The following is a 25,537-nucleotide window of genomic DNA, read 5'->3' on the forward strand; positions in this document are numbered from 1 at the left end:
GTTCATGATTGATTTTTTTTTTCCTCTTATTGTTCTTGCCAAAAGGTCTCGGCGAGAAACAAGGCCACAGGACGGAAACAGCATAACGCGGGAGAGTTTTGTTTGCAGACGGCAAATGGGACTGCATGATATGAGGGAGAACAAAGAAACCGAATGCAAATGCATAACAGTGTCAAGCATCTTTGAGTTTGCCGCGAATCGCCAAAAGAATTCTGTCATGGATGATCTGACTCGGAGTATTTTGTCTCGTGAGCAGAAATGATTTTAGACCGGGGAGCTTTGTAGCTGCTTCCAATCCCTAAAGCTAAATTTAGTATCGGCTTGACGGTGTGTCGGTGTGTCACTTTCTTGCGCACCTAGTTGGTGATGCTATTTCTCGGTGATTTTTTCTCTCTTTATTTTTGTTGTTGGCAGAGTCCAGAAAGCACAGTGTCTGCAGGCCATAACCTGTTGAGATGCACGATGATACACAGTGCTCTTACAATCCCAAATGGACTGAACGCACTGGCTTCCGACGGTGATCACACACCAAAAATACCACACCACGTAGCAAAGACGAGCAAAACAAGATACAAACCGACCGTAGAGACGCTGGGCCATTGGAAATCCTGGAGGCAGTGGTAGATCATTCCGGTGCAAAGAATCGCATCGCTTTCATTCGTCCTATTTCCCATTGTTTTCTTGAATGCTGATAGCGATCGCAGTGAAATCCCGATTCTGAACCCGGTCAAATTTCTTATCTTCACTAGGGTCCCTCCCTCCCCTCGTGATCTACATCTACTACGTGGTAAAACGCTCGAATTGAATTCAATCTTGATTGTTTCTATTTCCAGATACTTCAAGTTCCATTCTTGATTTCCCTGCTAGAAACTTGCACACAAGTGGCAAGGCCGGGCGACGAACACGAGCTGTAGGACATCGGGGTTTCAATCGGACAAGAACATCATCACCATGGTGTTTGCGTGGTAAGCACGATCCACTCATTTACTTGGTACCTTAGGTACAATGAAATGTCTCAATCGATCATCATAGCTCACCACCGATCAATGTTATCATTTCACCTCCCTTGCAGGTACCAAGCAAGGCTCGCAGCCCGGCCGCTCCTCACCCAGAGCATCACGACAGCAGTGCTGTTTGCCACGGGAGATATCACGGCCCAGCAGCTGGTCGAAAAGAGGGGCCTTGAGAAGCATGACTTTGTCCGTACCGGGCGCATGTTTGCCTATGGCGGTAGTAAGTTACACCCCCCGACGGCACCGCTACGGTTCGGTCATCTAGTCAGATAATCGACTGACAGGTCGATAACTCAGTAATTTTTGGACCCGCGGCAACTACTTGGTTCGGCATCCTGCAGCGCCGAGTGGTGCTCAAGAACGCCAATGCCACGATCCTGGCCCGCGTCGCCGTCGACCAAAGCCTTTTCGCGCCCACCTTTGTCGGAGTCTTCCTCAGCTCAATGGCCATCTTGGAGGGCACAAGCCCACAGGAGAAGCTCAAGACGACGTATTTTACAGCTTTGACGTCCAACTACATGCTGTGGCCGTTTGTCCAGCTGGTCAAGTAAGTTGTTTTTTGTGATTCTGATGTTGAATGTGTGCCCACTATGCCGTGTCCTCGTCCGCCACTTACTAATTACCTTGCATGGCAGCTTCAAATTCGTTCCGTTACAGCATAGAGTGCTCTTTGTCAATGTCATCTCCATCGGCTGGAACTGCTACTTGAGCTTCCTCAACAGCGGTGCGCCGAATAAGATTGATGAGGTCATTGAAGAAGGGGAGGAGAAAGCTGAGGAACTGATCGAAAAGGTCAAGAACTGAGGGATAATAAGAATTCTACAGTGCCTGTGATTTGGGATACCTATAAACAATTATGTATGTGTATCCTGAGTTTAATTAGACTACCTAGACCCAGTTCTCTGCAGGTGCTTCCAAGATGATTGTTTATTTTCAGCCCATGGAATTATGCAATAGCGAGGATCAGGGATACAACGCATAACGTCATTCACCTGTTCACGTATTGCTATTTAGGACATTTAGTGATCACCTTAAATAGGATGTTCGACAAGTGTTAATTCCAATTTGAGTAATTAACAGAGCAATCATATTTCGGACATTCTCTGGGAACCTACCTACCTAGGTGCCTACCTACCTAGGTACCTACCTACCCTACCTACCTACCTACCCTACCTAGGTATGTAGCTTGATACCCAAGCAAGCCAAGGCACCTAGGTACGTATACCAGAACCAGGTGCAGCTGAGTTGGCTTCAGGGTTAGGAGCGTCAAAGTTGCATCGCAGAATGACTATCACGTGATAGCGCGATCTAAGGATCCCCGCCCCTGAACCTCGATCGCGGCTGATCTCGGAGATTCCGGATTTGAGCTGCTCTGACGTGATTGATCCCCGAGCCGCCATGTAAATAAAACCATGATGCCATATCCAGCTGGACCACTGAGATCTGCATTGAGATCAGTCAGTGGCTTCGTCAAATGACATTCGTTCAATGCCTTGACTGAGCGAATCATCACCTAATCTTGAAAGCCTCCATCTTTGTACTTCAATCACATTGAACTATCTTTCCTCTTAGATATCGCAACCTTGGTCTAGCTCTGAGTTTGACCATTGCGCTACAGCCCTTTTCAACTATCCTTCCCCCACACCCACATCACGGTCTCACAGCCGTAAATTCCCTTACCTCGCCATGGCACCCCGCAAACGAAAGGCACCTGCAACACCCAAAAGACCCCAGCCAGTTTCCAGCAGTCGCAGACGATCGACGCGCATTGGTTCGTCGGCCGAGAAGAGCAAGTACTTTGAAAGCGATTCCGGCTCCGGCTCCGACTCAGACGATGCACATGTCGCGAAGCGTGCCAAGACCGGCGATGGCACAAAGTACAGTGGTCGCCGTGGCCCAAAGGTGGAGTCGGATGCCAGCGAGGACGAGTACGAAGCACCCGACGATGACGATGACGAGGAGGAGGACGAGGAGGACGCTGCCGATGAAGCGTCGGGTGATGGTAGCGAAGAGGAACAGGACAAGTTAAAGCCATACAAGCCTGTTAAAAAGAAGGGAGCCAAGCCTCCCTTGAAAACAGGGCGGGACAAGGACAAGAACGATTTCGACAAGGAGGACGATTCCGATGAAGACAATATGGTCACCTTTATTCCACACGTAAAGCTACGAGAGCTCGATGGTGTTGAATACGCCGATGAGAAACTACACAGGAACACTTTGCTGTTTCTCAAAGATCTCAAGGCCAACAACGTTCGCTCCTGGCTCAAGTCCAACGACGCAGAATACCGTCGATCCCTCACGGACTGGAACTCGTTCATTGAGACCCTTACGCCCAGAATTGTCGACGTCGACGATACGATACCCGAGCTCCCGGCGAAAGACATTGTATTCCGTATATACAGGGACATTCGCTTCTCCAAAGACCCCACGCCCTACAAGCCCCACTACTCTGCCGTCTGGTCCCGGGCCGGGCGCAAGGGCCCTTATGCGTGTTACTACTTGCACTGCGAGCCCGGGGGCAAGTCGTTTGTGGGCGGTGGTCTGTGGCATCCAGAGGCTGAGTCTCTGCGTCGGCTGCGGGCCAGCATCGACGAACGGCCGAGGCGGTGGAGGAAAGCCCTGGTCGAGGATGACAGGCTGCGGCGTACTTTCCTGCCCAAGTCGAAGAAGGGCGATGAGAAGTCCATATTCAAGGCTTTCGCGGTTGCGAATGCCAACGATGCGCTCAAGAAGAAGCCCAGGGATTATCCCCAGGATCATCGTTATATAGAGCTGCTCAAGCTGAGGAATTTTACCATCAGCAAAAAGATTCCTGATGATGTGTTCACGTCGGATGACGGCGTTGATCAGCTCATGGAGATCTTTGGTGATATGGTTGGATATGTGAGTATTACCTCTAGCCCTCTTTCGTTCTGGGTCATTCACTCATCATGGTATTCCAGATTGCGCACCTCAACTCAATTGTGATGCCAGAAGACGGAGATGACGACGACGACGACGATGACGACGAAGATGAAGATAATGCCAATGGAGAAGCCACAGATGCCACAGACTAATCTGTAATGCAATCATGGTGTGAAGCTAACGCCTGTCTCACTAAGCCATAACTGGATTTTGGTTTTGTTATGCGTCTAATGTCATCTATTTGTATTGGCTTGTCTGTTGCATGCTAAAGTCTAACGTCCACGATGAGGCAAAGGTCGCCCTCCTATATCAAGAGCCGCCGTTCTCGGTAACGTTGAGGGATCGGTGATATCATCACGCTTACCCACTGGATAACTGGGCGGCAAGTCGCCTTTGCCCGTCCCCCAAGCACCTGTCGGCTTCTGGCTCACAGTAAGCTCGAGCACACCACCTTCTCGAAAGAAGTCGTGCGTGATCCAATTTTTTGTATAAGACCGCCCATTCAACGTGGTACTCTCAATGTACTTCTTCTCATATGTCGGGTCAAAGTTGCGAACCCGGATAACCGCTTTTCGCCCGGCCCGCTTAGCCTCGGGGCCGGTCGCCTGGATTCTTACCTCGCGGAAGAAAGGGGGCGTGATTAGGTACACATCCTGGCCGGCGACGGGGAAGAATCCCATAAAGACCATGGCGGCAAAGGCACCCATGGAGGAATCATCATTACCAGGGATACCGTTGATACTCGCGTTGAACTGGCTCGGGACGTAGCGATGGGCCCAGTACGAGCTCAGGTCGGGCCTGCCGCCGTAGTGGAACTGGAACACGGGCAGAAAGGCCTGCTCGTTGCCCATGTACGCCACCTCCTCGTGCCAGTACTCGAGGCGCTTGACAAAGGTCTCGGGCCCGCCCATGCGCTGCACCAGCTCGGCCATGTCCTGCGGCACGAAGAAGCTGTACAGCCACGAGCTGCCCTCGTAGGTCGAGTGGACTGTGTCAAAGTAGCACGAGTGAAAGGCCGTCTTGGGGCTGCACAGCCGCACGTTGTGGTACTTCCACGTGCCGTCCACCGTCTTGGGCTGCATGAAGCCCGTGAAGGGACTGAGGGTCAGGTCGCCGGCGTGCACCTCCCGCATGATGTCGGCATGATCCTCGCGCCAGATGTTCTTCCAGTTGCCGCCTCGCTTGTGGTACTTTTCTGCGTCTTTGTGGTGGCCGAGCGCCTTTGCCAGGAGCGAGATGCAAAAGTCTTCGTATGCGTACTCGACCAGTCGCGAGATCTGCCTACTGGACGGGCCCGTGCCTTTCGTGTCGACGTCGTCCACCGGTATGTAGCCTAGCCGGTGATAGGATTCAAGGTTCCCGCGGCCCTCGACGCCCCACGACGGCGGCTCGTCCTCGGCGTCGGAAACGACGGCTTCGTAGGCTGTGGCCCAGTCGATGTCGTCACGCAGCTTTTTGACATAGGCGTCGACGATGACCACGTCGGCGTTGGACCCGCCCTGGCTGTACCCCTTGGAGAAGCTCATGCGGCAGTCTGGCAGCTTTCCAACGTGGCGATAAATGTCGAGCAGCGCGCGCACCATTTCCGTCTGCGCGATCGGGTCGATGATGGTCAGCAAGGGGTGTTGCGCCCGGAACGAGTCCCATATGCAGTAAAAGGAGTCGTAATACGGCTCGGAGCTGTTCCACAGCGGGTTCTCGCCTGTATAGTTCTGCGGCGAGATCAGGCTCCGGTACAGGCCGGACCAAAATGTCGTCTGCATGTCCTCGTCCACACCTGTCGCGTCCACCTCGACGACGGAGAGCTTCTCCCGCCACGAGGTCTGCGCCGCGCGAAAGGTGCCGTCGAAGTCAAACGTCGGTATTTCGGCCTCGGCGTTTGCGCACGCCTGGTCGACCGACATGAAGGACATGCCGACACGCGCGACGATGGTCCCTCCGCCGGCAGGCCGGTCGAACTGCACCCACGAGCCTGCCGATATCCTCGACTCTACCGAGTCGAGGAACTTGGGCTCCTCTGCTGAATTCGGGCCATTGAAGGTGCCATACCTCCGGATCTTGGCCCCGCGCACGTCGGCGCAGACGTAGGCGCGATAGTCACCAGTCCCAAACGAAGGCGAGAACTTGCCGTCGCCGACCATGCGCGCAACCGACGAGCCTTCATCGGCGTACACCTGCGTGCCGCCCCCGACTCGGGTGTTGGCCAGGTCAGTCAGATCAAGGAGGACGAGCGGGCTGAAGGGCACGGCGACGCGCTTGCCTTCAGGCGTGATCGACCAGCGCTTGCTGCCACCACTACCGCCGTCCGGGAACGAGAAGCGGTAAAGAGCCGCGCGCTCCGTGGTCGTCATCTCGGCTCGGACCGAGTTTTCCAGCTCGATGGAGAAGTAGCCGGGCGTGGCGCGAGCCGAGCCGTTGACGCGACCCACGCCGCGGCTACTCGTGGGGAAGCTGCACTTGGTGAAGTCGTCGTTGGGGCAGCCGGGATGGACCCAGAGGGGGAAGTTGCCGAGCGAGGGGTTTCCTCCTGTGCCCGAGTCGTGAAGGTGCTGTGTTTTTTTTTCTCGGGTTTTTTGTTTGTTAGTTAGGATGACTTGAGCTCAGATCACATCATGAGATGGTTTTTTTTTTTTTGACATCACTTTTGCCCTTGACTTGTAAGAAAGAAGTACGGATGGAGAGTTTGATGAACACGAAAAAGAAAAAGAAAAAAAAAACGTACCGAAAACCCAATGATCTTGCTGTTGTCGCTCACGAACCCTGCGGCATTCTCTGCGTGGCTATCCGTGTCGGCCACGGCCTTTACCATGCCGTAGGGGAGAGTAGCCCCAGGGAAGACATGGCCTTTAGTTCGACTCGTCAGCTGTTTTCTATTCTGCAATATTTATTCGCATTTCTCATGGGAAGAAGGAGCTTCATACCGCCGTTAACAGTGCCGATCAAGGGATCAACGAATTTGAGAATGTCACCATCGGCAAAAGCCCCATTGGGGTGGCTGTTGCCGCTCTCACCCGAGGAGGCGGGAGGTTGCTTGCTGTCGAAGCCGCCAAGGCGTCGAGTGTCTGACGGCAGGAGAAAGTAGTAAAAAACGCAGAGGGAGGCGGCAAGCGTCAGCAGCAGGCGGACCCGGCGAGGCGCACTTCCGAGGTTTATCGGAGCGGAGCTGCCGCTGCTATTCTTGCCGAACGGCGCCATCTGGTCGGATGTAGGTGGACCCTCCCAAGGCCGTGGGAAAGTAGTACTGCGGGGACGGTTGCGACTTGTGCCAATAAAGTATAAGGTATATATAAGGTATGTAGGCAACCTATGTGACGAAAGTCCAATCAAGCAGATTTGTAAATGTTAGGTCTGCGAGCAGTCACCATGTCGATGTTTTTTTTTTTGTCTTTTTCGGTATTGTATTGTTGGTAAGTATGGCCACGACGAATCAGACAATGACAGATCTCTCAGAACTCGCGCCAACGGATAAAGACGGCAAGGAAAAGTGTCCTGCTCCTTTTTTTTTTTTTTTTTTTTTTTTTTTTTTATGTGTTTTCTTTTTGGCTGTGGACTCGTCCAAACGAAATTGCATTTGCGGCCGAGCTGGATTTTCTATTTTTAATGAAAAAAACAAATCTTGGCGCCGCTGTGGCGACGACTGAAAAGATTGACTGATTTGAATGTGCACGCACTCAACTCCCCTGCCTTGTCCGTAGATGGGTTGAAACATGTAATCACGAAACAAGGCGGGCCTGTGCAGCCCATTGTGAGAAACCCTCCCCCGGAAATGCCGTGGTAAAAGGTGAGATTTTCGACTGGTTCTCTTGAACCTTTAATGTTACAGCCAGCCGACTTTGTGTTTAGTAATTAGATCTAGTAAGATGAAGAAAGAAAAAAAAACACTACTGACATTTCGATGATGACGCGGAACAACCTGAAGGGCACGCGACCTCACCTTAGCGGTGCTCGGCGCCGGAGTGGCTTACGGCTAATATGAATAGATAGGCAGTGCATAGGCAATGACTAAGTGAATCAATCAATCCTACTGTTTCAAGCAGTGAGAAATTGCTACTGTATCCCCGATGAAAACAAGATACATATGTGGAACGGGCCACTTTCTTCCGAAGTCGAAACAATTTGAAGCTTTGGGATTTATTGGTCGTCATAAGGTATCATCTAAAATAGTCGTTTTTTGTAAATAAAACCCTATCATTATGCATGTATATTCTCAACTTTTTAAACTCTCAAACTGACGTTTAGAGTCAGGGGAAGCTTCTCTCTCATTGGAAGTAAACTGTTTTCAAAATGTGGGGTTTCCTATCCTTCAAATCCAACATCATCTGGCCAAATAGACCATTGGCCCATGAAAACCTAACCATTTATCGCATGATTAGCCCAAACCAATACTCAAGATGATCTATACTGGGGCGCGCGCAAACAAGCAAAAAAGGTGAATAATTACCAAGGCCGAGTATACATTGCTGCGCTGAAAGTGTTGATCGACTCGTGCATCAACCCCAGGCCATCCGTCGATTCCACCAGTTGTCTCAGCGTCGCCATGATCTCGTCGTCGTCGTCCGTGGTCATGATGCGTACGATGAGCGACATGGGCCATGCCATCCCCGGGCCTATGTGAGGACCACCGGTGCTGTTTTTTTTTCCCACGCGGCACGTCAGTGAGTTCCAAGTGAACAAAACAGCCCGCAAGCTCCGTCTTACCCGTTGAGAACCGGACCATGCATGAAATAGGGGTTATCTTTGCTAAAGATGAATTTTCGAGTATTCAAATCTGGTTTTTTTTTTTTTTTGACACATTTGCTATGCGTTAGACCATGGCAACCCTTTGGCCTGAATCTCAAGCTGTCAGATAGGATATAACTCACATGTGGGATCATCTTTCGATACAAAGCCCATCATGGCAGAACTCAACAGCGATGGGAGGTTGGCATCATCCTACACGGCACGTCAACCATCCGTCTCACCAGGCAGCGCGCCAGTCACATGACACGTCAGGCATAAACTCACCATGAGGTTATGCGAACCAGACCCGTCAATCTCATAAGCGTACATCTCCCCGTAGACATCATGCCTGACCTTGGCATGGCTCTCGATGCCGCGACGGACCAGCCTGGCCAAGCCAGACATATCCCGAGCTAAGCCGCGTCGAAAACGGCCGTGGACGTCGTCAGGTGTCTCATCCTCAGCCAGCTTGGCCATGATCTCAGCGCAGGACGCGAGGTACCTTGAGAACATCATGTTGGCAGGCACGAGGAGCTGGTAGATGGCGGCGTCGTCTGACGGTCGAAAGGCGCTCCGCACCAGGCCCGTACCACCCACCACGGGGTTGCCGTCGCCCGAGTTGCTGAGCGTCTCGCTCGCAGTCGACGTCTGCCGCTGGAAGCGATATGGCGACGCGTTGGGTAGCCCGTCCTCGGCGTACGTGCCCGCCTGGAGTGTCGTCGTCGTGTTCATGATGGCCTCGATCGCGTCGACCCAGCCGTGCTTTCCAAAGAAGGCCAAGTCTCCTGTGCCTTCGTAGTATTCGTGCGACAACTGATGTGAAAAAAAAATATAAGAAGTGATATTTTAGCGCCACCCCCCTTTTTGTTGACCCTTTTCCAAAGAGTGACAGCAGTATTATGCAAACACATTACCTGTAAAAACGCAGCCAAGCTATCTAGCTCCCACTTGCACTCAAACACAACTCTTTGGTCAGGTATCGGCCACACAGAATCTAACGAGATAGGCATGTCGGAACTGATGCCAGACTCGGGTGGCGCTCGAAAAGCATTGCAGTGCGGCGACTTTTCGATGAAGCGCGCTTGCATGTTGATGGTTCCGCGGAAGAGAGATGCCAGAGAGGTCCTGGAAGGGGTTGCTCTCAATAAGGATTTGTAGCTTTGGAGTTGGTTTGCGCTGTCTCTCAACCACCTGTGATGTTTTCTCCATTACTCATTGTTCAACAACGTTGGATGACCTCACCGCTCTCGGGTTCCATGCAATATTGGCCCATGATCTGCAACCAGCTGATACAAATGGAAAGGGGGGTTCACAAACATGGCGTCAATATCACCGGTGACTATGAAAGTAAGCTTTGCGGTCGCCCACAGCATCAGCTTCCAGCCCAAGACGACTTGCACATCTCAAGTCAAGACCACGGCACCATACCTCTTCGTCCTTGATCATTTAAAACCGTCAGCCAAACTCGGTTTGAGCGTAACCACGCCAAATCACCAACATATCCCAAGCACCGCCGAGGCCATATACACGAAAATACCACCACCACTACCACCCCCCAAGAAACCCAAAAAACTCACCTTCGTCTGCGCAGCCAACCCATGCCACTTAACTGCCGTGTCAAGCGTATTGGGGAAGCAGTTCTCAAACAGCCGAAACAAGTCCGGGTCCACGACGGCCCGCCTCATCTCGGCGATGGTCTCCTCCACCTCGTCGACCATGAACGTCCTACAGTCCGGGTCGGGCCGCTGCATCGGGAGCATGTTGCGCCCCTTGGAAAGCGGCCCGTGGTTCCGGTCGACCGCCCAGGATGTGAATTCGGGGCAGTCGCGCTGTAACAGCCTCGGCGGCGCCGCCGGTGCCACTTCTCCGGTCCGCATCGGCGGCGGCCACTGCGCTCGGGATCGCGTCGGGTTAGGCGGAGCTGCTGCCACGGGCGCCACTACCGCCGCCGCCGCCGCCGCCGCTACCACCAACAGGAACGGGACCGCGATGCGTCTTGTCGCAAACGTAGTCGATCTAGTGCTGTCCATTCTTTTTGGAGGGGATGCGTGATATTTGCGCGCCAGTAGAAAAAGAGAGAGGGAGAAAAAAAAAAAGAAAAAAAAAAAAGAAACATATCATGTCATGTCTTTTCTTCAACCGACATGTCGTGTGATGCTGTATTATTTCTCCCCAGAAATGCCGACCTCAGACCCATTTGTTAATTCCGTACATGTATTAGCCAGGCTGCAGAATGTGATTGGCAGCGTTTTACCCGCGATCTAGTTGCCGACATTCCGTTCTGGGAATGTCGGCGTTGTCTTACTTGCCTTTACCGGCTGTGGCTAAATTAAATCTTGGCATGTGTGGGTGTTAGTCTGTCCCTCTTCTCGCCATCGAGGGACAGTCAGGCTTCGTCTTCAAGCCTCACGGTCGCGTACATTCCTCATGTTTGCAATCCAATCCAGAAAACAAGGACACTAAACATCAAGCCATGACTGCCAAGATTTTTGACACCAAACAACATGTAGAATACAGACAGCTTCATGTATCTCGTGAAACACTCCACGCAAACCCTGTACCCGCAAACAAATTCAAGATAGTTGTCCCAATATGCAAATGGACCGGACTTGTGTTCAGGCCGTGATCACCACAGGAGAAGAAAGAGAGAGAAAAAAAAAAGAGAAAGAAGAAAAGACGTGGCTCATTCTACACTTCTATCGCACCCTCTGTGTCCCTGTCCCAACTGTCCAGAGCGAAGCAAACGACCAACCCCCACCAGAATCCCATTCATCATCAGCATACAAAACGCATAAGGGAAACAAGTCGCTCAACAGGGAAAAGAAAAGACAAGCGGCTGTAAGAAAGAAAACGTAGCGTCGTAACGTAATTCAATCATGTCATGGCTTTGCACGCCTCGGCCCTGGTAGACGCCTACTCTAGCCGCCCTTTGTAACTGCCCATCTTCTCGATAGAGCTCATGATGCCGCTGCGGGGCCCGCCCTGTGGGCCAGAGAGCGTTGGGCTCTTGTTCCGTTGGTACTGTCCGCCGGGGCCACCGATCCGGCTCTTTGGTGCTGCTATCGACCCGGGAGCTCGGAGTCCGGATATTCTGTTGGGATTTGCACCCGCCCGGACCGTCTCTGGAGCTTGAATCCTCGACAGGGGCCTTCCGGGGGTGGCTGCACCACGCGAAGGAGTCGGTGGCGCCTGCTGCGGTGCAGCCGCAGGGGCTTGCTTCCGAGCTGTTGTTGGCGCCTTGGGCGCCGGTGTGGCGTTGGATCCGATGAAGCTCTGCTGCATGTTCATCATCTCTTCGGCGAGCTGAACCAGTTCTCCCTTTTCCACACGCTCCTGCTCGAGCAATTTCCGCATGTCGTCATTGTCCATCTGCACCGTTCTGATCACCGCCTCGAGCTTTTCCACCTCGGCATGCAATTCAGTGATTTGCGCCGAGTCGTGTGCGGCCTTTGCCTTGCGCTCCTCCTCGAGAGCCGCCGCGGCGGGATCGATGCGAGTCATGGTGGCGTGCCTGCCGGCCCGGATGTCCTCGTTCTCGCGGGAAAGATCATCTATCTTCTCCTCAAGCTCCCGCACACGCCTCTCCCACCGGCGCTCGTAACTCTTCTTCAAAGCCGTGATCTTCTCCGTGTGTTTGCCCTTGTACAGCGCATGCAGTTCCCTGGCCACCTTCTCGACCGCCATCTCGACATCACGGGGCGTCAGCGCCTTTTCACCGTTGGGGCCGGCAGGCGAGGAAGAAGACGCCCTGTCGGCACCGCCCATGGCGGCCTCGGCAGCCTTGCCCGCGCGCATTGCCGCAACTTTACTTTCGGCTTCTTGCGCCATCGTCTCAGCCATCTCTCGCCTCTTCTCCGATTCATCCAGCTTGGCCTCGAGTTCGTCACGTTCCCGCTGGCCCATGACGATCTCCTCTTTGACTTTGCGCAACACCGCCTCCATCTCTCGACCACGGCGCTCCCAATCGTCGCGCTCGGCTTGGATCTGCTCTCGCATCGTCTCCTCCTCTCGCAGCTGTTCCATGCATGCCCCGACACGCTTCTCTGCATCACCAACGGCCACCTTTAACGACATTGCCTCGGCCTCCTTACCGCTTAGTGAGGCCTTGAGGCTGCTGATCTCGGATAAGAAGTTTGATTTCAGACTCTCGAGCTCCCGCGGTGTTATCGTTGGCACGCTGCGCGGCGTGGGCATTGGCGGGATATCAAAGTCCAATAGGTTAACCATGCTTTTGCGATTGGGCGTTGCCGACACTGTTGTAGAACCGCCATGTGACATGTTGGGCGTCGTTCTGGACGGCGAAATTCGACCCTGGGCCTGGGCTTGTTGCGCCTGCGAGAAGCGCAGCTGCTCCGTAAACTCCAGCAATAAATTGGTGGTATCTCTGGTATCTGAGTAGTGAGACGGCCTACTACCATATGACCCGTATGACGGCGAACTGGGCCTACCACCATCCCTACTAGCCCTGGGCGTGGGCACGCCGAGGTCGGCATGCTTGCTTGGGGTGTGGCCGATTTTCGCAAACATGGTCATATTTGGCACCGCCGAGAACGTACTAAAAGTGCTCAACATGGTATCATCGGGCCCAACAGACTCATCAGCGGCCACGCCGACTTGTGACCCCCTATCAGATCCGCCGTTGATGGACAAGCCCGCCCGCCCCTTGTCGTCGAAGCCTAGTGTCAAGTCGTCTGCGTCCTCCTCCGACTCGCCCATCTCAGTCGTGTCGTCCTCGAGAATCGCGATGGCTTTTTGCAGCCCTGGGTCTTCACGCATGACATTGTCCAAGCTCATGTGCCGCTCGTGCACGGCGCGGGGGCTCGCTGCTCGCGGACTGGCCAGCGGCGAGGGTGCGTGAGGAGGTGGTGATGCTGTGTTGGCACCGTTGGTCTTGGGGGAGCTGATGCGGACGGGGAACCGCCTGTCGGGCCAGGATGGCTTACGGGGGCTTCGGACCGTTGTAGGTGCCGCCGACGCAGGTGGCGCCATGTCCCCGTTTGCAGGAGGCTGGTTCCCCTCTGTCGTCTGCGACGCCGGGGCTGTCGGCCGATCTTGTAGGATCTTCAAAGGCGAGAGCTCGCCGCCCGATATGATGCGGGACATTGGTCTAGGTTTTGGGGGCTTGGACGGCGATACGTTTTCCTGTTGGTGGTCTTGGCCAAGTCTGCCCGCACTCGTGTCAAGGAATGGAGAACTGTCACCCTCGCTGGCATCAGGGTCTAAACAGCTGCCTTGGCCATAAACCGAAGTCATTGTTGTCGAGGACGAGCTGTCGCGCTTGATTACGGGTCGATTTCCTGTTGCTGTTGTTATCGTTGCGGCGTTTAGGGTTGCGACGTGGGAAAGAGTGAGCGGATGCGTCGTTTCCAAAGGGGTTGTGGAATCGGCCATTAGGTAGTCCACTCCACTGTGACTGGCCTTATGATAGGTGCGCAGGGTTAAGCTGCAAGGCTAAGGTAGGTACAAACGAAGATGAATTGGCTGATTGGTCGTTGCCTGTTTGTTATTTTCTGTTGCTAGAGCGATCCCAAGACGACAATATCTGTGCCGTCAATGTCAGTGCAGCTTTTTTGCGAAGGGGATCTTGTCGGCAAGAATTGATTGACCTTCCCTAGGTAGGGAGGTAGGTACGTCGTATCGACCAAACAAGCGTGTTCAGAGCGGTGTAACCACGGCGCGGGACGCCAACAAGGCAGAAAAGGAGGAGTTCTCGCCCCCTGCAATCTTAGTTCTGACGGTAAACACCAACGCTGTTGGCTCAGCAATAGGGTCAAGCCTCACGTGACCTACCCGGTTTGAAGTAAACAAATAATGAATAATTCGAACTTGGTTATTCTTGGAAACTCATATCAAGGATGAAGCTGCAATGCTATTCGCTATAAATCTCCGATGCTAGTTTGCCATTCGACACCGAGATGGGTACCTGGGTACCTAACCTACATGATCTTGCCCAGGAAGGGGACACGACCAACTTGAAACCATCACCATCGCTGGAGAATAATTGTCAAACATAAATTCCATCACATTTAGGTTGTTCTTTTTACTACCAGACTAACACGATCCCTTAGCTTTACGCACCCAAGGGGAGCCCTCCAGGTTGATGTCATTCATGACCGCTGGGACTCACTCTGGCTCATGTCACTAGATAACCATCAAATCACAGTAGCAAGCACACACCAAATGTAGCTAAAGCCTCTATTCTCCTTTGTATTTTCATGATATCAACCGGACCTAGAGCCAATTTTACGCTGCGTCCCTCGTACTTTCGTTACGATGGAGGTAGACCAAAAATAAAACCCAAAGCAAGGAGCAAGGAAACTTCAAAAGACAAAAAAATCTTCCCCCGCCTCTCAATGACTTTTCTGGAGTCAAGGAAATTCGTTAGTCGTTAGGTATGACAAAGAAAATGAAACAAGAAAAACAGCAAAACATTATCAAATGAGGAACCATAAATATCGCTTGATCGTAGACAGCGACGACACTCGTGTTTTCGTATTTCATAAAAACTTAAGTCGTCGGAGTCCGCGTTCACCAGCATCCCGCTACGCTCCTCAACAAGCGTACGCTCTCTCCCAGTGCTCCCATCCAGATCCAAACACGTCAATAAGAAAAAAAAAAAAAAGAAACAATGTAAAATTCCCATGATGCATCGCGGCCCGCCTAGGTTCATAACAAGCGGGCCAAATGGCCTATCCGATTCCCTGTCCTGAACAAGGTACTCTCCTGTTACCGGCTTAGCAGTCGGTTCGATCCGGCTACCCAAACCCACAAGACAAGGAAATGCAGTAAGCCAAAGCAGCTGACAAAGGAGAGATGGTGTTTGAGAGTCCGAAGTTCACAAAGATATTAAGAGTCGTTCCGTTATTGGGTCGGGAATTACTTCCGTCGCATGCATTCGTGTCGTATGTAATGAGTCGTCTACAAACAAGATGACTGCTGCGTCCTGGCTCGTGAACTACATCTTGTCTGGTTGAACAAGAACTAGTTGCTAATGCATGATGCGTTATGCATGTTGATATGTCACAGGTTTCGGATCTCATAATTATTGGAGAGGGAAAAAAAAAAAGTCGTTGTCGTCATGTCGAATACCGTGACGCCGTTGATGAGTAATAAAAAGTCGTTGACATGGGTTCGAAAGGTTATTGACAAGAACTGGATGATAAAATCTTTGGTGGTTTCTCCAAAAAGATCTAGAAGATACCGAGTTCTTATCTACGCCTGGACACGGGGTGCGCGATGGCAGCCGCGGGGCGGCTCATTGTCTCGTACACAGGGGACGAGATGGGGTTGTCCATCAACGTCTTGCGACGCTTAAGGTCCATCTGGCCACCGCTGGTCGGGCGATCATCATCGTCGTCGCGACCACGCTTGAGGCTTGCATTGCCATTTGTTACTGGAGTCGCGTAGCCATTGGAGAGATCCGTCGATTGGGAATACACGTCTCCGTTGGTCGATCCATTGGTAGTTGAGTTCCTGTCGTTGCTCATGACGTTATACAAGTTGCTCGTCGTCTGGTGCGTCGCTGACCTGGGCGAAGTGCTGTACGCCTGTTGATAGTATGCTTGAGGCGCCGCTGCACTGCGTGGTGTCGAGCGACCTGAGTTGCCATGTTGTCCACCAGGCGGCATGTCCGTGGACACATGCGGCTGTTCGCTCGAGATAGACGAGACAGGTGGTGCGGTGTAATTGTACTGCGATTGGCTGTTGTCGTACGTTCTGCTGTCGTGCGTGTACTCGGGGTCGTGCTCGTGGTCAGCCTCGTCTTCCACCCCGTTACTGTGACCTTGGTCGCCACCTTGAGGAGGATGCATCAGGCCATTGACGGGCTTCTGATCATTCTGATGATCTCCAGTGAGAACAGAGCCCATGGGCCGGGCCGAGGGCGGGCCCATCTCGGACTTAACGTAGGGCCCCTGGTTATAGATGGATCGATCTTGCGGGCTTGTGCTGGTTGGCTGATACGGGGATTGTTGTAGTTGCGGAGCGTTGTATAGCTGTCTTGAGCCATCGTATGACTGTGAGGCAGGCGGATACGCCTGCATGCTTTGAAGCGTGCTTCCAGGAGGAGTTGTTGCTGGAGTAGTCGGCATCGAACGAGCATTGCTCAGGTTCGTATCAATGGACATGGGATTCTGCTGACCATTGCTCATGGTTTGGTGGGGCGGCCATGCGAAGCCTTCAGAGCTGCCCATGTTGACGGCGCTAGAAGCACTAGTTGGCGGGGTAGGGAAGGTATGGGCGCGGTCGAGGCTGGGACGGCCCATATTGCCTGGCAAAGACTGAGACCCATTCTGGCTCATCGAGTGGTGGTGCAGTGCTGGAAGGCCTGGAGGACCTTGAGGATTCCTCATGCCGCCAGTTTCAGCCTTGCGGCGTTCAGCCGCGGCCATGAGCTGGTTGTTCCTGTTTTGATTGGCGGGGTGGTAGAGTAAAGCGCTAATGTTGTGGACGAAAAGGGGGTAAAGCAACTCGGTAATCTTCTCCTTGTTGGCAAACTCGAGAGCCCGCTCGAACGGAATCCTGCTCCTTGTTAGCATCAAATAATGATAATCATAGAAGGAATTCTGCATACCAAACACCCTTCAAATGCATAGGGCCGATCTTGACTACATGTCTCATCTTTTCGCTTTTCAAGATGCCATCTCGGCGGCCACGGGTCATTCCAGCGACATTTAATAGCTTGGTGCCGTTGATCATGTGATTATCTGGACAGAAAGCGATCAGCGTCATATCCCTGACAGGCACTAAAAAAAGACACAGATCGAATTGACTCACCTTCCCTTCGAGCGACACAGACTCCGCGTGCTTCAACCTGAAAGCACAGAGATCCCTCATCTTCCCATAACGTGGCAGTCACGCGGGGCTTCATTCCAGGCGGGGCAATCTGACCGCTAGTGTCGAATCCCGAGTACTGATTTGCGACTGGGCCGGGTGCCTGTCCATGATGTCCTGCTATTGATGGCAAGACGCTTCCTGGGCCCATTTGGCCCGGCACAGGCGGACCCTGAGGCGATTGCATGCCATTCGTGTACGCGTATCCGCCATAGGGCTGAGGGGGAGCTGGGTACGAGCCATGGCTGGGTTGCATGATTGGGGGCTGAGGGTTGTAGGATGTGACAGTCGGTGGCTGCTGCGTTGGGCCAGCAGACATGTGCTGCTGGTAGTACATGTCGTGTCCTTGGTTCATGGCTGGATACTGATCGTATCCAGCGCTTGAATTTGAAGATTGTCCTGAGAGAGTTGCGACGACTGGTAGTGACGAAGACGGCGGGGTCTTGGGTCCGTTGGAAGATGCAACCGAGGTGCAGGAAGAGTACGAATCGGCGTTTGAGCTGCTGGACGAGCTTATTGGGCTAACTCGAGGAGACGCCGTACCCGTCGAGTAGGCCTGGTGGGGAGGGGGGAAGGAAAAAGATGGCAGCCTCTGATCACTCCCATACAACGAAGAGCGCTGAGAGGTGCTGTAATATAGTAAGTCTGAAGGGCCTCGGGTTGAAGAAACCTGGGAAATCGACGGCAAATCCAGCTTTTCGGTGTTTGATTACACTGAAGGCTGTCCCAGCCACTCCTCGAGAGGCTGCAGGAAAGCTGGTGCAGCGCAAAGAAAGAGCCGGTCAATAAGGCGGAGCTACGAGTTCCTAGGGTTTAGTGTTTAGGGCTGCGGATGCCCTAGACTCTGAAATGATCGACGACCGAGAAACGAGTGCGGTTTTTGCAGCCAGACTTCGATCGTGGACAATGGCGCAGATTCGGCGACCACAGCTGTCGTGGACGGGTGGATTAGAGATCGTGACAGCGCCGACGGCTTCGGATTCGAAGATACGAACTGACTATGCTTGTCGAGTCGGTAGCCTTGGCGCGCGGCAGGAAAGTAGCACAATGCGGGCTTTGGGACCTATGCAAAGAAGTGCAGAATATGCGACGAGATTTCGCGACTGCAGGACTGAGAAGTGGGAGGGCCACCCTTTATAGTTCCCAGGCTAAAGTGCTTCGAGCTCGAGTTCGGTCGTCTGCGTCCTCTGTGCAGTTTGCTGCTGGTCCAACTTTGGTTCCGCCACCTGTCGGCTCGACTACAAAGCTAGAATTTTGGACTGAACCGAACTGCTGGAACAAACTTCTTTGAGGTAACTTCTTTGGACGACCTGGAACATTCGGGGCGCATGTGTTAGTGGCCGTCAAGGTTGCATAAGAATAAAAGTCATAAAGACATGATGGATCGATGGTGTGCTGCTGCTGAGTGCGCCAAAAGTATGTTAAGTGAGAGTAAAAAGGTGGTTGGGGGTTTAGGTATAAAGGCGCAAGTGGACTAGGTCCGGCAGGTGGTAGCTGGAGGTATGTGTGTGGATGTATGTAGTATGTATGTATGTATAAGGCGGTGGGCGGCGGCATGGCATGGGGAAAGTAAGTCTACATTCGAGCAGACCGCCCAGCCAAAAACCCAACCCACATGCTCCTGCATCGCAGCAAGCATACCTAGGCAGGCGCACCCCGAAAGTATCGTCGATGAATTTTTTTTTGTTTGACTTACCTTGCCACGTTTCTCATGAAAAAGAAAAGAAATTCAAGGATAATACAAAACCTCCTTCTGCTACCTCGTGCGCTTAAAGTGACGAGGGAGTACTGTGGGCAGAAGAGGAGAGAGGATAAGAGGTCCTGAGAAGAGAAGGCGGGCAGGAAACGCTTTCCTTTTTGGTTGGTGAGAAGTAGGAGGCAGGTAGATCAGCAGCAGAAATCAGAGGTCCTCCTCCGTGCAGTACCGTAATGGTCTTAGATTGGAAGAGAGGTCAAGACGACAGGGTTCTTGCAAGGGTATGGGGCCGGGTACCCAGGCCTAGGTACCCTGGAGCAGCGGAACATCCCTGCTGCAAAGTAGGCTGGCGGTCGCGACTCCACCGCCGAAAGCTGCTGGCTGTGCGGAGGAGATCCAACCAATGTACCACACGGCTACAACGGCCACCCCCAATACTGTAGTATGCACTGTGCGCGAACGAGCGGGCGGACGGGCGGGCGGGCTGGGCGCTCGCTCAAAAAGTTCTCGGACGACGACTGGAGACGACCGCAAAAAAAAAAAAAAAAAAAAAAAAAAAAAAAAAAAAGGTGAGGAGAGGAAAAAAAAAAAGGCCAGAGCACCGCCGACCGCCCGACAACCGGGCATGGGGAGTGCCAGACTAAACAATTTCGACCACTCAGACCAAAAACGAAGAGACGGAAAGCGCTGATTTGATCCCAAAATAATCGGATAATTGCCATTGCCACCTGCATTCCCAGTTGGCTTTTTGCAGCGGAGCGCTCTACCAGTATAATCCTTCTGATGTTTACTCCAAATTACCAAGTCTGTTATCGCAGTGTGTGGGAATACTCCCGCCGCCTTTGCCGCACGCCCTCTAGTTTTTTTTATTTATTTTTTTCCTCTTCTCTTCACAGTGTTTTCTATCTTCCAAAACTTTTCGGGGCTTGAACTTTTTACGGTACTACGAGGTAAAAAGATCAATGAGGGAGGTTGGGTTGTGATTGGATTTAGCAGGGTTTACTACTACGTAGTATGGCTTGTGCCCTGGCCTGTGACCTTGGCCCGTGAGAGGACTTTAGTATGGGCGTGTGAGGAAAAAAAAAAGTGCGGGAGTAAATAAGACAGTATCTTTTCATTATTGTTCATTATCACTGTGCTGCGATTTGCTGGCTGGCTTGAGCCCCAGTGGGTGTCCAAGGATCACTGATCCCCTCTCTGAGCAGGCCACTGGATTGGAGCAGTGCGCCGTGCAGATGACCAAGGTCGTACCAGGAAGGGATACTGAGGAGCCGGGGCGGGGGATATTCAATCGCTGGTGAAAGGAAACGCCGCTCGTGAACACGGGAGGGGTGTTGCCAGAAGAAAAAAAAAAAAAAAAAAAAAAAAAAAAAAAAAAATAAAAGAGTCAAGTCTACCCATAGAGCCAAGGCCATGCCCGTGTGGGCCGTGTCAGCACAAGACGATACCTGGTTGGGTAAGGCGGCCGTCGACTTTTCTGTTTCGCAACCAGCTAGTAAACCGAAATGGCGGGGGTAGCTTCTCTCTCTCTCTGGTGTGTAGGTGGGATGGTACCCACAGAAACCCGCTGGGACCGACCGGCACCCCATGTCCAGTCCAGCATCGTCCTGTCGCTTGATGCCGCCTGCCATCGATGCGCTACGAAACGAATCAAAGATGCCACCTCTTTACCTTTCACCCGGCGCAAACGTTTGTTTCTTTTGGCAAAACAATCCGTCAATTTTTGCCATGGATGAGCCATTGCTGCGATTCCAACCTGTTGAAGATTTTGCTATATTCGGAAAAAAGTGCACACTAGCATTGGATAAGCTCTTGGGGCTCCGAAATTTTCTTGGAACCCCGGCTTTGAATCGCACCAGCTCCGAACAGAATACCGAAGCGTGCGCACCATCAACAGACATTGTCCATGTTCCCTTGGCTCAGACAAGGTCGATGCTTTTAAGCAATAGTATTCTCGGAACTTGAAAGGTGCTTAGGCCTTTTGAGCATTACATCGATTGGGCCTGTAACTTTTCCATACGAGTTTCGGTGGGATTTGTCCCCATTGTGACTGCAAGAGAGGGGTATTTGGAAATACCTGCCTACCTGGGTATCCAGATAGTGGTGGGTGCCAAATTATAACGTAGCCGCCGATATACCCACCTATCTCAATCTAGGTATGTATGTCTCGGCTGAAAATATGGCGTAGAATATGGACCCGAAAAAGGTGTCGGAGAATGCCGGATACTTGGGGCTTGATGATTTTGCGACAAGCGGCTCGAAAGCAACGAGCATCGAACCCTCTCACCGTAACGGAAACAAAGTCATTGGCCACCAGCCGTGTTGTCTAGCTCAAGGTATCCTGACAACCAGGATCCACCAACGGACCGATGAGTAGATCATTGCTATTTTGCAAAACTCTGGATCGATCCTGGTTGCTTGCTTTTCTTTTTTTTTTTTTTTTTTTTTTTTTCTCCGAGTAGGCAACGGATGTCTATCGATCATGCAACGGGACGAAGGGGCTTGCTAACTAGTTTTGCCAGTTCGATAGCTCTTGAGAAAAAAAAAAAAAAAAAAAAAAAGTCGAACTCAACGACGTAACCTGTCCTTGGAACCCATTAGGGCTTTATGCAACTCAACCTTAGCAAGGAATGCTACCCGCAATGATCGTCGGGTACAGCCGGCAACAACCCGGGATTCCAAGTCGATTTGAATGTCTGCAAGCGCCCAGAGTGCCCCGCCTCAACGTCGTTTTGCTACTGCAAGTCAACACAGCGCACGACGCTGCCCCAAAATTCAAACGAGAGGTCACCTTTTAAGCACTGACGTAGTTGAAAATAGACGCGAAGCAATATTACCAGACATGACCAAATATCTGGCTCGTCGGAGACCACCCTCAATAAATTGGTTGATATATGATATATGGCTATACTACCTGAGAACGGCAAATGCTGGGTTGGGTGATGCGTGGGGTTCGTTCAAGGCACGCACGTACTCTAGGCTCCACGCTTCCCGTACTCCCCTCGTTCGCAGGATATATGCAAAAGGCCCTGCACTGCGCGCTCCACCTTGTGCAGAGTCCAGGGCAAAAAACAAATTATAGATTCGCAAAACGTGAGGGCCTTGCATCAGCGTTGATTAAAGTCGCGATGTCCAGGCAGACCTAGCAGGCTAAGTCCCGGGGTTGATTGATGTATGTGCTTGATGGCTCGTGCATGCCCTGGGGGTGGCGCCATCTCCTTCCCGCACCTCCATTGTCAGTTTTCCCCAAAGCGTCGATGAATCGCTTAGAGAGTATGAGGCAGACACCTGGGTCACAGGTCGATTCCTTTCATGCTGGCAATTGCTTTCTGCGGGTCGGCTTGCATCGCATTCCCTTTTTTTCCTTTAACACACGGCCTTGATCTCGTTTTTGTTTCGACTGCATTTGCGCCGTCTATTCCGTTCAAATTTGGTTTCGAATGCACGCAAACGCACTGGCAGCGCGGGAAGTGATGCTTCCTTTCCTTTTCGATACTACCTGTCTTGTTGGTTGTCTGCCTGTAAGAAAAAAGGGGGCTCATAGCTTCTAAGTGGGTGCTGCAGTCGGGGCGGGACGACACAGTTCCCAGTGCATACCGCTTGCGCCACTTGCTTCTGGGTTGTTTGCAGGGGCGCCCTGCGTCACAGTCACGGTATATTTTTTAACCATACTTCTACAGTACATGCCTACCTGTACATGGTGCGTTCATTGTAATTTGTAAGGGGAAAAAATAAAACAACTGAATAAGATGAGGTGATGTGTTCGGACAATAGTGAGCCATTGGTTGACTGCCCGCACCTGTTGCAAGAGTTAGAAGATACGTGGGCTAGAAAAATTACTCTTCTTAGAAGCCGGGCTTGGCATTGGCACCGTGCTTCTTCTTTTGACAGGTCTTCCGTTCGGTCTGTTTATCTATCGTCTTAGCGTTCGATCTCCCATCGGCGAAGCAACTCCCGACGGAATTCCTAGTTGGAGTATGGATGAAAGGACAGAGCGCCACCGAAATATCGCACGGCTGTTTGCCGCCAGGACCATTTCACCTGTCACTCTGTTGCAAAGCAAAAAAAAAAGAAACAAAAGAGATCATGCGTAGAAAACTTCTACTTCTACCGGAGTACACTAGCGACATCACGGAGCGCACTGTCTATATACCTTACGCACTGTATCCCCACCCAACTGTCAGAATAGATGTCTCGATGTACTGTACTCCGATTAAGGCCTTGACTGGGTTCCTTCTCCTGCAAATGCAAATGCATGCAACCTGCACAAGCTGCATCGGGAGGGGCGAGTTGTGTAAGACGGACAGCCAGGCCTAGGCTATAGTCGAGATTCAATATTGGCAGGGCGTTGCATTGATTGCGTGCGTTTGCATCGAATCAATCCCACAATATTTAATAACCATACTGGGGCATTAGAATACCTAGAATGTGTTGGGAAACGTGAGAGCTGCGTTTGCGATGACGAGAGCCTTGTGAGACATTTTAACGACTGACAGCCTGCCGGCTGGCGTGCTGAAAAGGTCGTCATTGACATGTAAGACAAATTGTTCTATGCAGTTTTATTTTAGACTAGTTTTCAACAAAAAAAAAAAAAAAAAAACTCTCGTTGCGGTCAGAAGCAAGACAACTTGGGACGCGAGAACTTTCATCGATGACTTTATCAACCGTGCCGTCTCAAACTTTGAGCATATGTGACCAGATGTACATGATGCCGTGGGTGCCGCTTGTACACTGTAGGGGAAACGTTTCACGGGGGATATCATGGTCGAGAAAAGAATAGTGGATATAAGATAATCAAAAGATACCACGCAACTGTCGACTTTTTCTGGGTTGCGTGTCAAGCTGCAATCTAATGGGTGTGTGCCGGATCTACCAGGCCGTCCGCGTTACCACATCCCGGCAGATGCCGCTAGAAGACCACCCGCCGGACGAAGAGGGCAAAAAGAAAAAAGAAAGACAAGAAAAAAAAAAGGCAAATAATACCCGGCTGGAAGGTTATCCAAACGGATTTTTTCTTGGTGCAAAAAGAGACGGACTGTTTAACCGTAGCGCCAATCAAAAGTGTTTCGAATCAGAGAAGCGCACCGTTTGGATCTTCGCGCTCGTCGGTACATAGATGGTCAAACCGACCTAAACTGCTTCATCGCGCAGCACAGACAAAGCACGGCGTCAGCGCCAAAGATCATGGCGCTTCTTTCTTTTTAATCTTCTCCCCCCATTAACGGATTTCTCCACGAACCATGTTCCCGCTGGCCGGACGATCGATCTGACAAGCTGAATTGAGGAAACGTAAGAGGCCGCGGAATGGCGCGTGCTTTTTTTTCGTTTGCAAGGACGACCTCGCGAAATGCCAATTTCAATTTCCATCCAGCTCTCGAGCTGGGCAATCTAGGCAACCTAGGCAACCTGGGGTGCAGGCGAGGTAGAGGAGGGGCTAGAATGAGGGGCGATCGGCGGCCGCAGTGACCATGTGCATAATTGAGCGGTTATTTGTCCCGTTGACGGACTTTTGTGGAGCTTAATCCATTCCAAGGTGTGATGTACATGGGTCATTTGCGGGAAGCTGTTTTCTAGCTGACTTCCAGCTCTTCCTTTACACGGCGGTTTTTGCCCGCAGATGCAAGATGCCGACACCAGATTGCAATCAGAACGGCAGAAGCAACCAAAACAGACAGACATTATTTATGTACATAAGGTACATACACTGCATACGGGCTACTGCAGATTAAAAGCAGGCGATACGTCAAATATTGAGAACCCAAGGAACAGTGACAAGCAAGCAAAACGTGGGATTTGCATCGATGCAGGCAGCGACGGCATTGATTTTAGCACACATCAATTAAAGTCTCAACAACAATAGAACAATCAACCTGCCCGAAATGACAAGCCTGCATCGGATGGGTAAGGTAGGTACGTTAAGTTGCAAGGTTGGCAATTAAGGTCAATCGTACGTCCCCGCCACAAAAGAGCCACTTTTTCTCAGCAGCTTATCGCTTAAAACCGGTGGTATCACACCGGTGCCCGTGACAAATTCGGCTGACAGCCTGGCCGAATAGCAGACAATATCGTAGGGTTATATTTGACGACGATCATTCACTCCGTATACCTTACCAGCCATCAAACGGCCGTACAGTGTCGAGAAATCTGTCCGCCTGTCAATTTGTCTAGGAAAAGAAGTTTCCCACCAACGAGGCCAACTTCAAAAATCCATCGCCAAACGGTTTCAGCGTATTACATACGACGAAGCTAGGGTGTGAGGAAATTGTAACTCCGAGATCCCAGCCACCTCTCCAAAAGAAAGCACTTTGTTCTCTATCCGGGCCGCTTTCAACTTGTTTCATCATAAATTCCAACCTACAAGGGGGTCACGTTG

At 51.8% G+C, this 25,537-nt stretch overlaps 9 protein-coding genes across 9 annotated transcripts; 3 read left to right on the plus strand and 6 right to left on the minus strand.

Moving 5' to 3' along the window:
• The first annotated feature begins 447 nt into the window (after positions 1 to 447).
• PgNI_08609 (uncharacterized protein) lies at positions 448 to 2,064 on the plus strand. The gene is made up of 4 exons (XM_031128604.1): positions 448 to 965; positions 1,073 to 1,233; positions 1,311 to 1,560; positions 1,649 to 2,064. The coding sequence occupies exons 1-4, from the start codon at positions 952 to 954 to the stop codon at positions 1,815 to 1,817; spliced, it is 594 nt and encodes a 197-aa protein (XP_030978770.1). The 5' UTR covers positions 448 to 951; the 3' UTR covers positions 1,818 to 2,064.
• A 385-nt stretch (positions 2,065 to 2,449) lies between these two features.
• Positions 2,450 to 4,069, plus strand: PgNI_08610 (uncharacterized protein; the record flags this gene model as incomplete). Its single annotated transcript, XM_031128605.1, has 2 exons — positions 2,450 to 3,896; positions 3,956 to 4,069. The coding sequence occupies exons 1-2, from the start codon at positions 2,700 to 2,702 to the stop codon at positions 4,067 to 4,069; spliced, it is 1,311 nt and encodes a 436-aa protein (XP_030979309.1). The 5' UTR covers positions 2,450 to 2,699.
• PgNI_08611 (uncharacterized protein) lies at positions 2,690 to 3,773 on the minus strand (the record flags this gene model as incomplete). The annotated part of the gene is made up of 2 exons (XM_031128606.1): positions 2,690 to 3,054; positions 3,230 to 3,773. 2 exons carry the CDS (start codon positions 3,771 to 3,773, stop codon positions 2,690 to 2,692), a joined length of 909 nt encoding a protein of 302 aa, XP_030979310.1.
• PgNI_08612 (uncharacterized protein) lies at positions 3,954 to 7,436 on the minus strand. The gene is made up of 3 exons (XM_031128607.1): positions 6,839 to 7,436; positions 6,640 to 6,761; positions 3,954 to 6,466 (listed from the first exon to the last, which is right to left on the minus strand). Exons 1-3 carry the CDS (start codon positions 7,110 to 7,112, stop codon positions 4,190 to 4,192), a joined length of 2,673 nt encoding a protein of 890 aa, XP_030979307.1. The 5' UTR covers positions 7,113 to 7,436; the 3' UTR covers positions 3,954 to 4,189.
• Positions 7,437 to 8,048: 612 nt separating this feature from the next.
• On the minus strand, positions 8,049 to 10,666 carry PgNI_08613 (uncharacterized protein; the record flags this gene model as incomplete). Its single annotated transcript, XM_031128608.1, has 9 exons — positions 8,049 to 8,267; positions 8,359 to 8,544; positions 8,616 to 8,685; positions 8,780 to 8,849; positions 8,922 to 9,449; positions 9,551 to 9,761; positions 9,954 to 9,988; positions 10,065 to 10,073; positions 10,214 to 10,666. 9 exons carry the CDS (start codon positions 10,664 to 10,666, stop codon positions 8,177 to 8,179), a joined length of 1,653 nt encoding a protein of 550 aa, XP_030979308.1. The 3' UTR covers positions 8,049 to 8,176.
• Positions 9,954 to 10,688, plus strand: PgNI_08614 (uncharacterized protein; the record flags this gene model as incomplete). The annotated part of the gene is made up of 2 exons (XM_031128609.1): positions 9,954 to 9,983; positions 10,020 to 10,688. The coding sequence occupies 2 exons, from the start codon at positions 9,954 to 9,956 to the stop codon at positions 10,686 to 10,688; spliced, it is 699 nt and encodes a 232-aa protein (XP_030979313.1).
• An 861-nt stretch (positions 10,689 to 11,549) lies between these two features.
• Positions 11,550 to 14,027, minus strand: PgNI_08615 (uncharacterized protein; the record flags this gene model as incomplete). The annotated part of the gene is made up of 1 exon (XM_031128610.1): positions 11,550 to 14,027. One exon carries the CDS (start codon positions 14,025 to 14,027, stop codon positions 11,550 to 11,552), a length of 2,478 nt encoding a protein of 825 aa, XP_030979314.1.
• A 791-nt stretch (positions 14,028 to 14,818) lies between these two features.
• PgNI_08616 (uncharacterized protein) lies at positions 14,819 to 19,286 on the minus strand. Its single transcript, XM_031128611.1, has 5 exons — positions 19,165 to 19,286; positions 18,464 to 18,778; positions 17,412 to 18,398; positions 17,209 to 17,380; positions 14,819 to 17,156 (listed from the first exon to the last, which is right to left on the minus strand). The coding sequence occupies exons 3-5, from the start codon at positions 17,821 to 17,823 to the stop codon at positions 15,845 to 15,847; spliced, it is 1,896 nt and encodes a 631-aa protein (XP_030979311.1). The 5' UTR covers positions 17,824 to 18,398; positions 18,464 to 18,778; positions 19,165 to 19,286; the 3' UTR covers positions 14,819 to 15,844.
• A 2,665-nt stretch (positions 19,287 to 21,951) lies between these two features.
• PgNI_08617 (uncharacterized protein) lies at positions 21,952 to 22,272 on the minus strand (the record flags this gene model as incomplete). Its single annotated transcript, XM_031128612.1, has 2 exons — positions 21,952 to 22,038; positions 22,135 to 22,272. The coding sequence occupies 2 exons, from the start codon at positions 22,270 to 22,272 to the stop codon at positions 21,952 to 21,954; spliced, it is 225 nt and encodes a 74-aa protein (XP_030979312.1).
• Between the last annotated feature and the right edge of the window lie 3,265 nt (positions 22,273 to 25,537).

This window comes from Pyricularia grisea (assembly GCF_004355905.1).
Source record: "Pyricularia grisea strain NI907 chromosome V map unlocalized Pyricularia_grisea_NI907_Scaffold_6, whole genome shotgun sequence".
In the NCBI taxonomy this organism is placed as follows: domain Eukaryota; kingdom Fungi; phylum Ascomycota; class Sordariomycetes; order Magnaporthales; family Pyriculariaceae; genus Pyricularia; species Pyricularia grisea.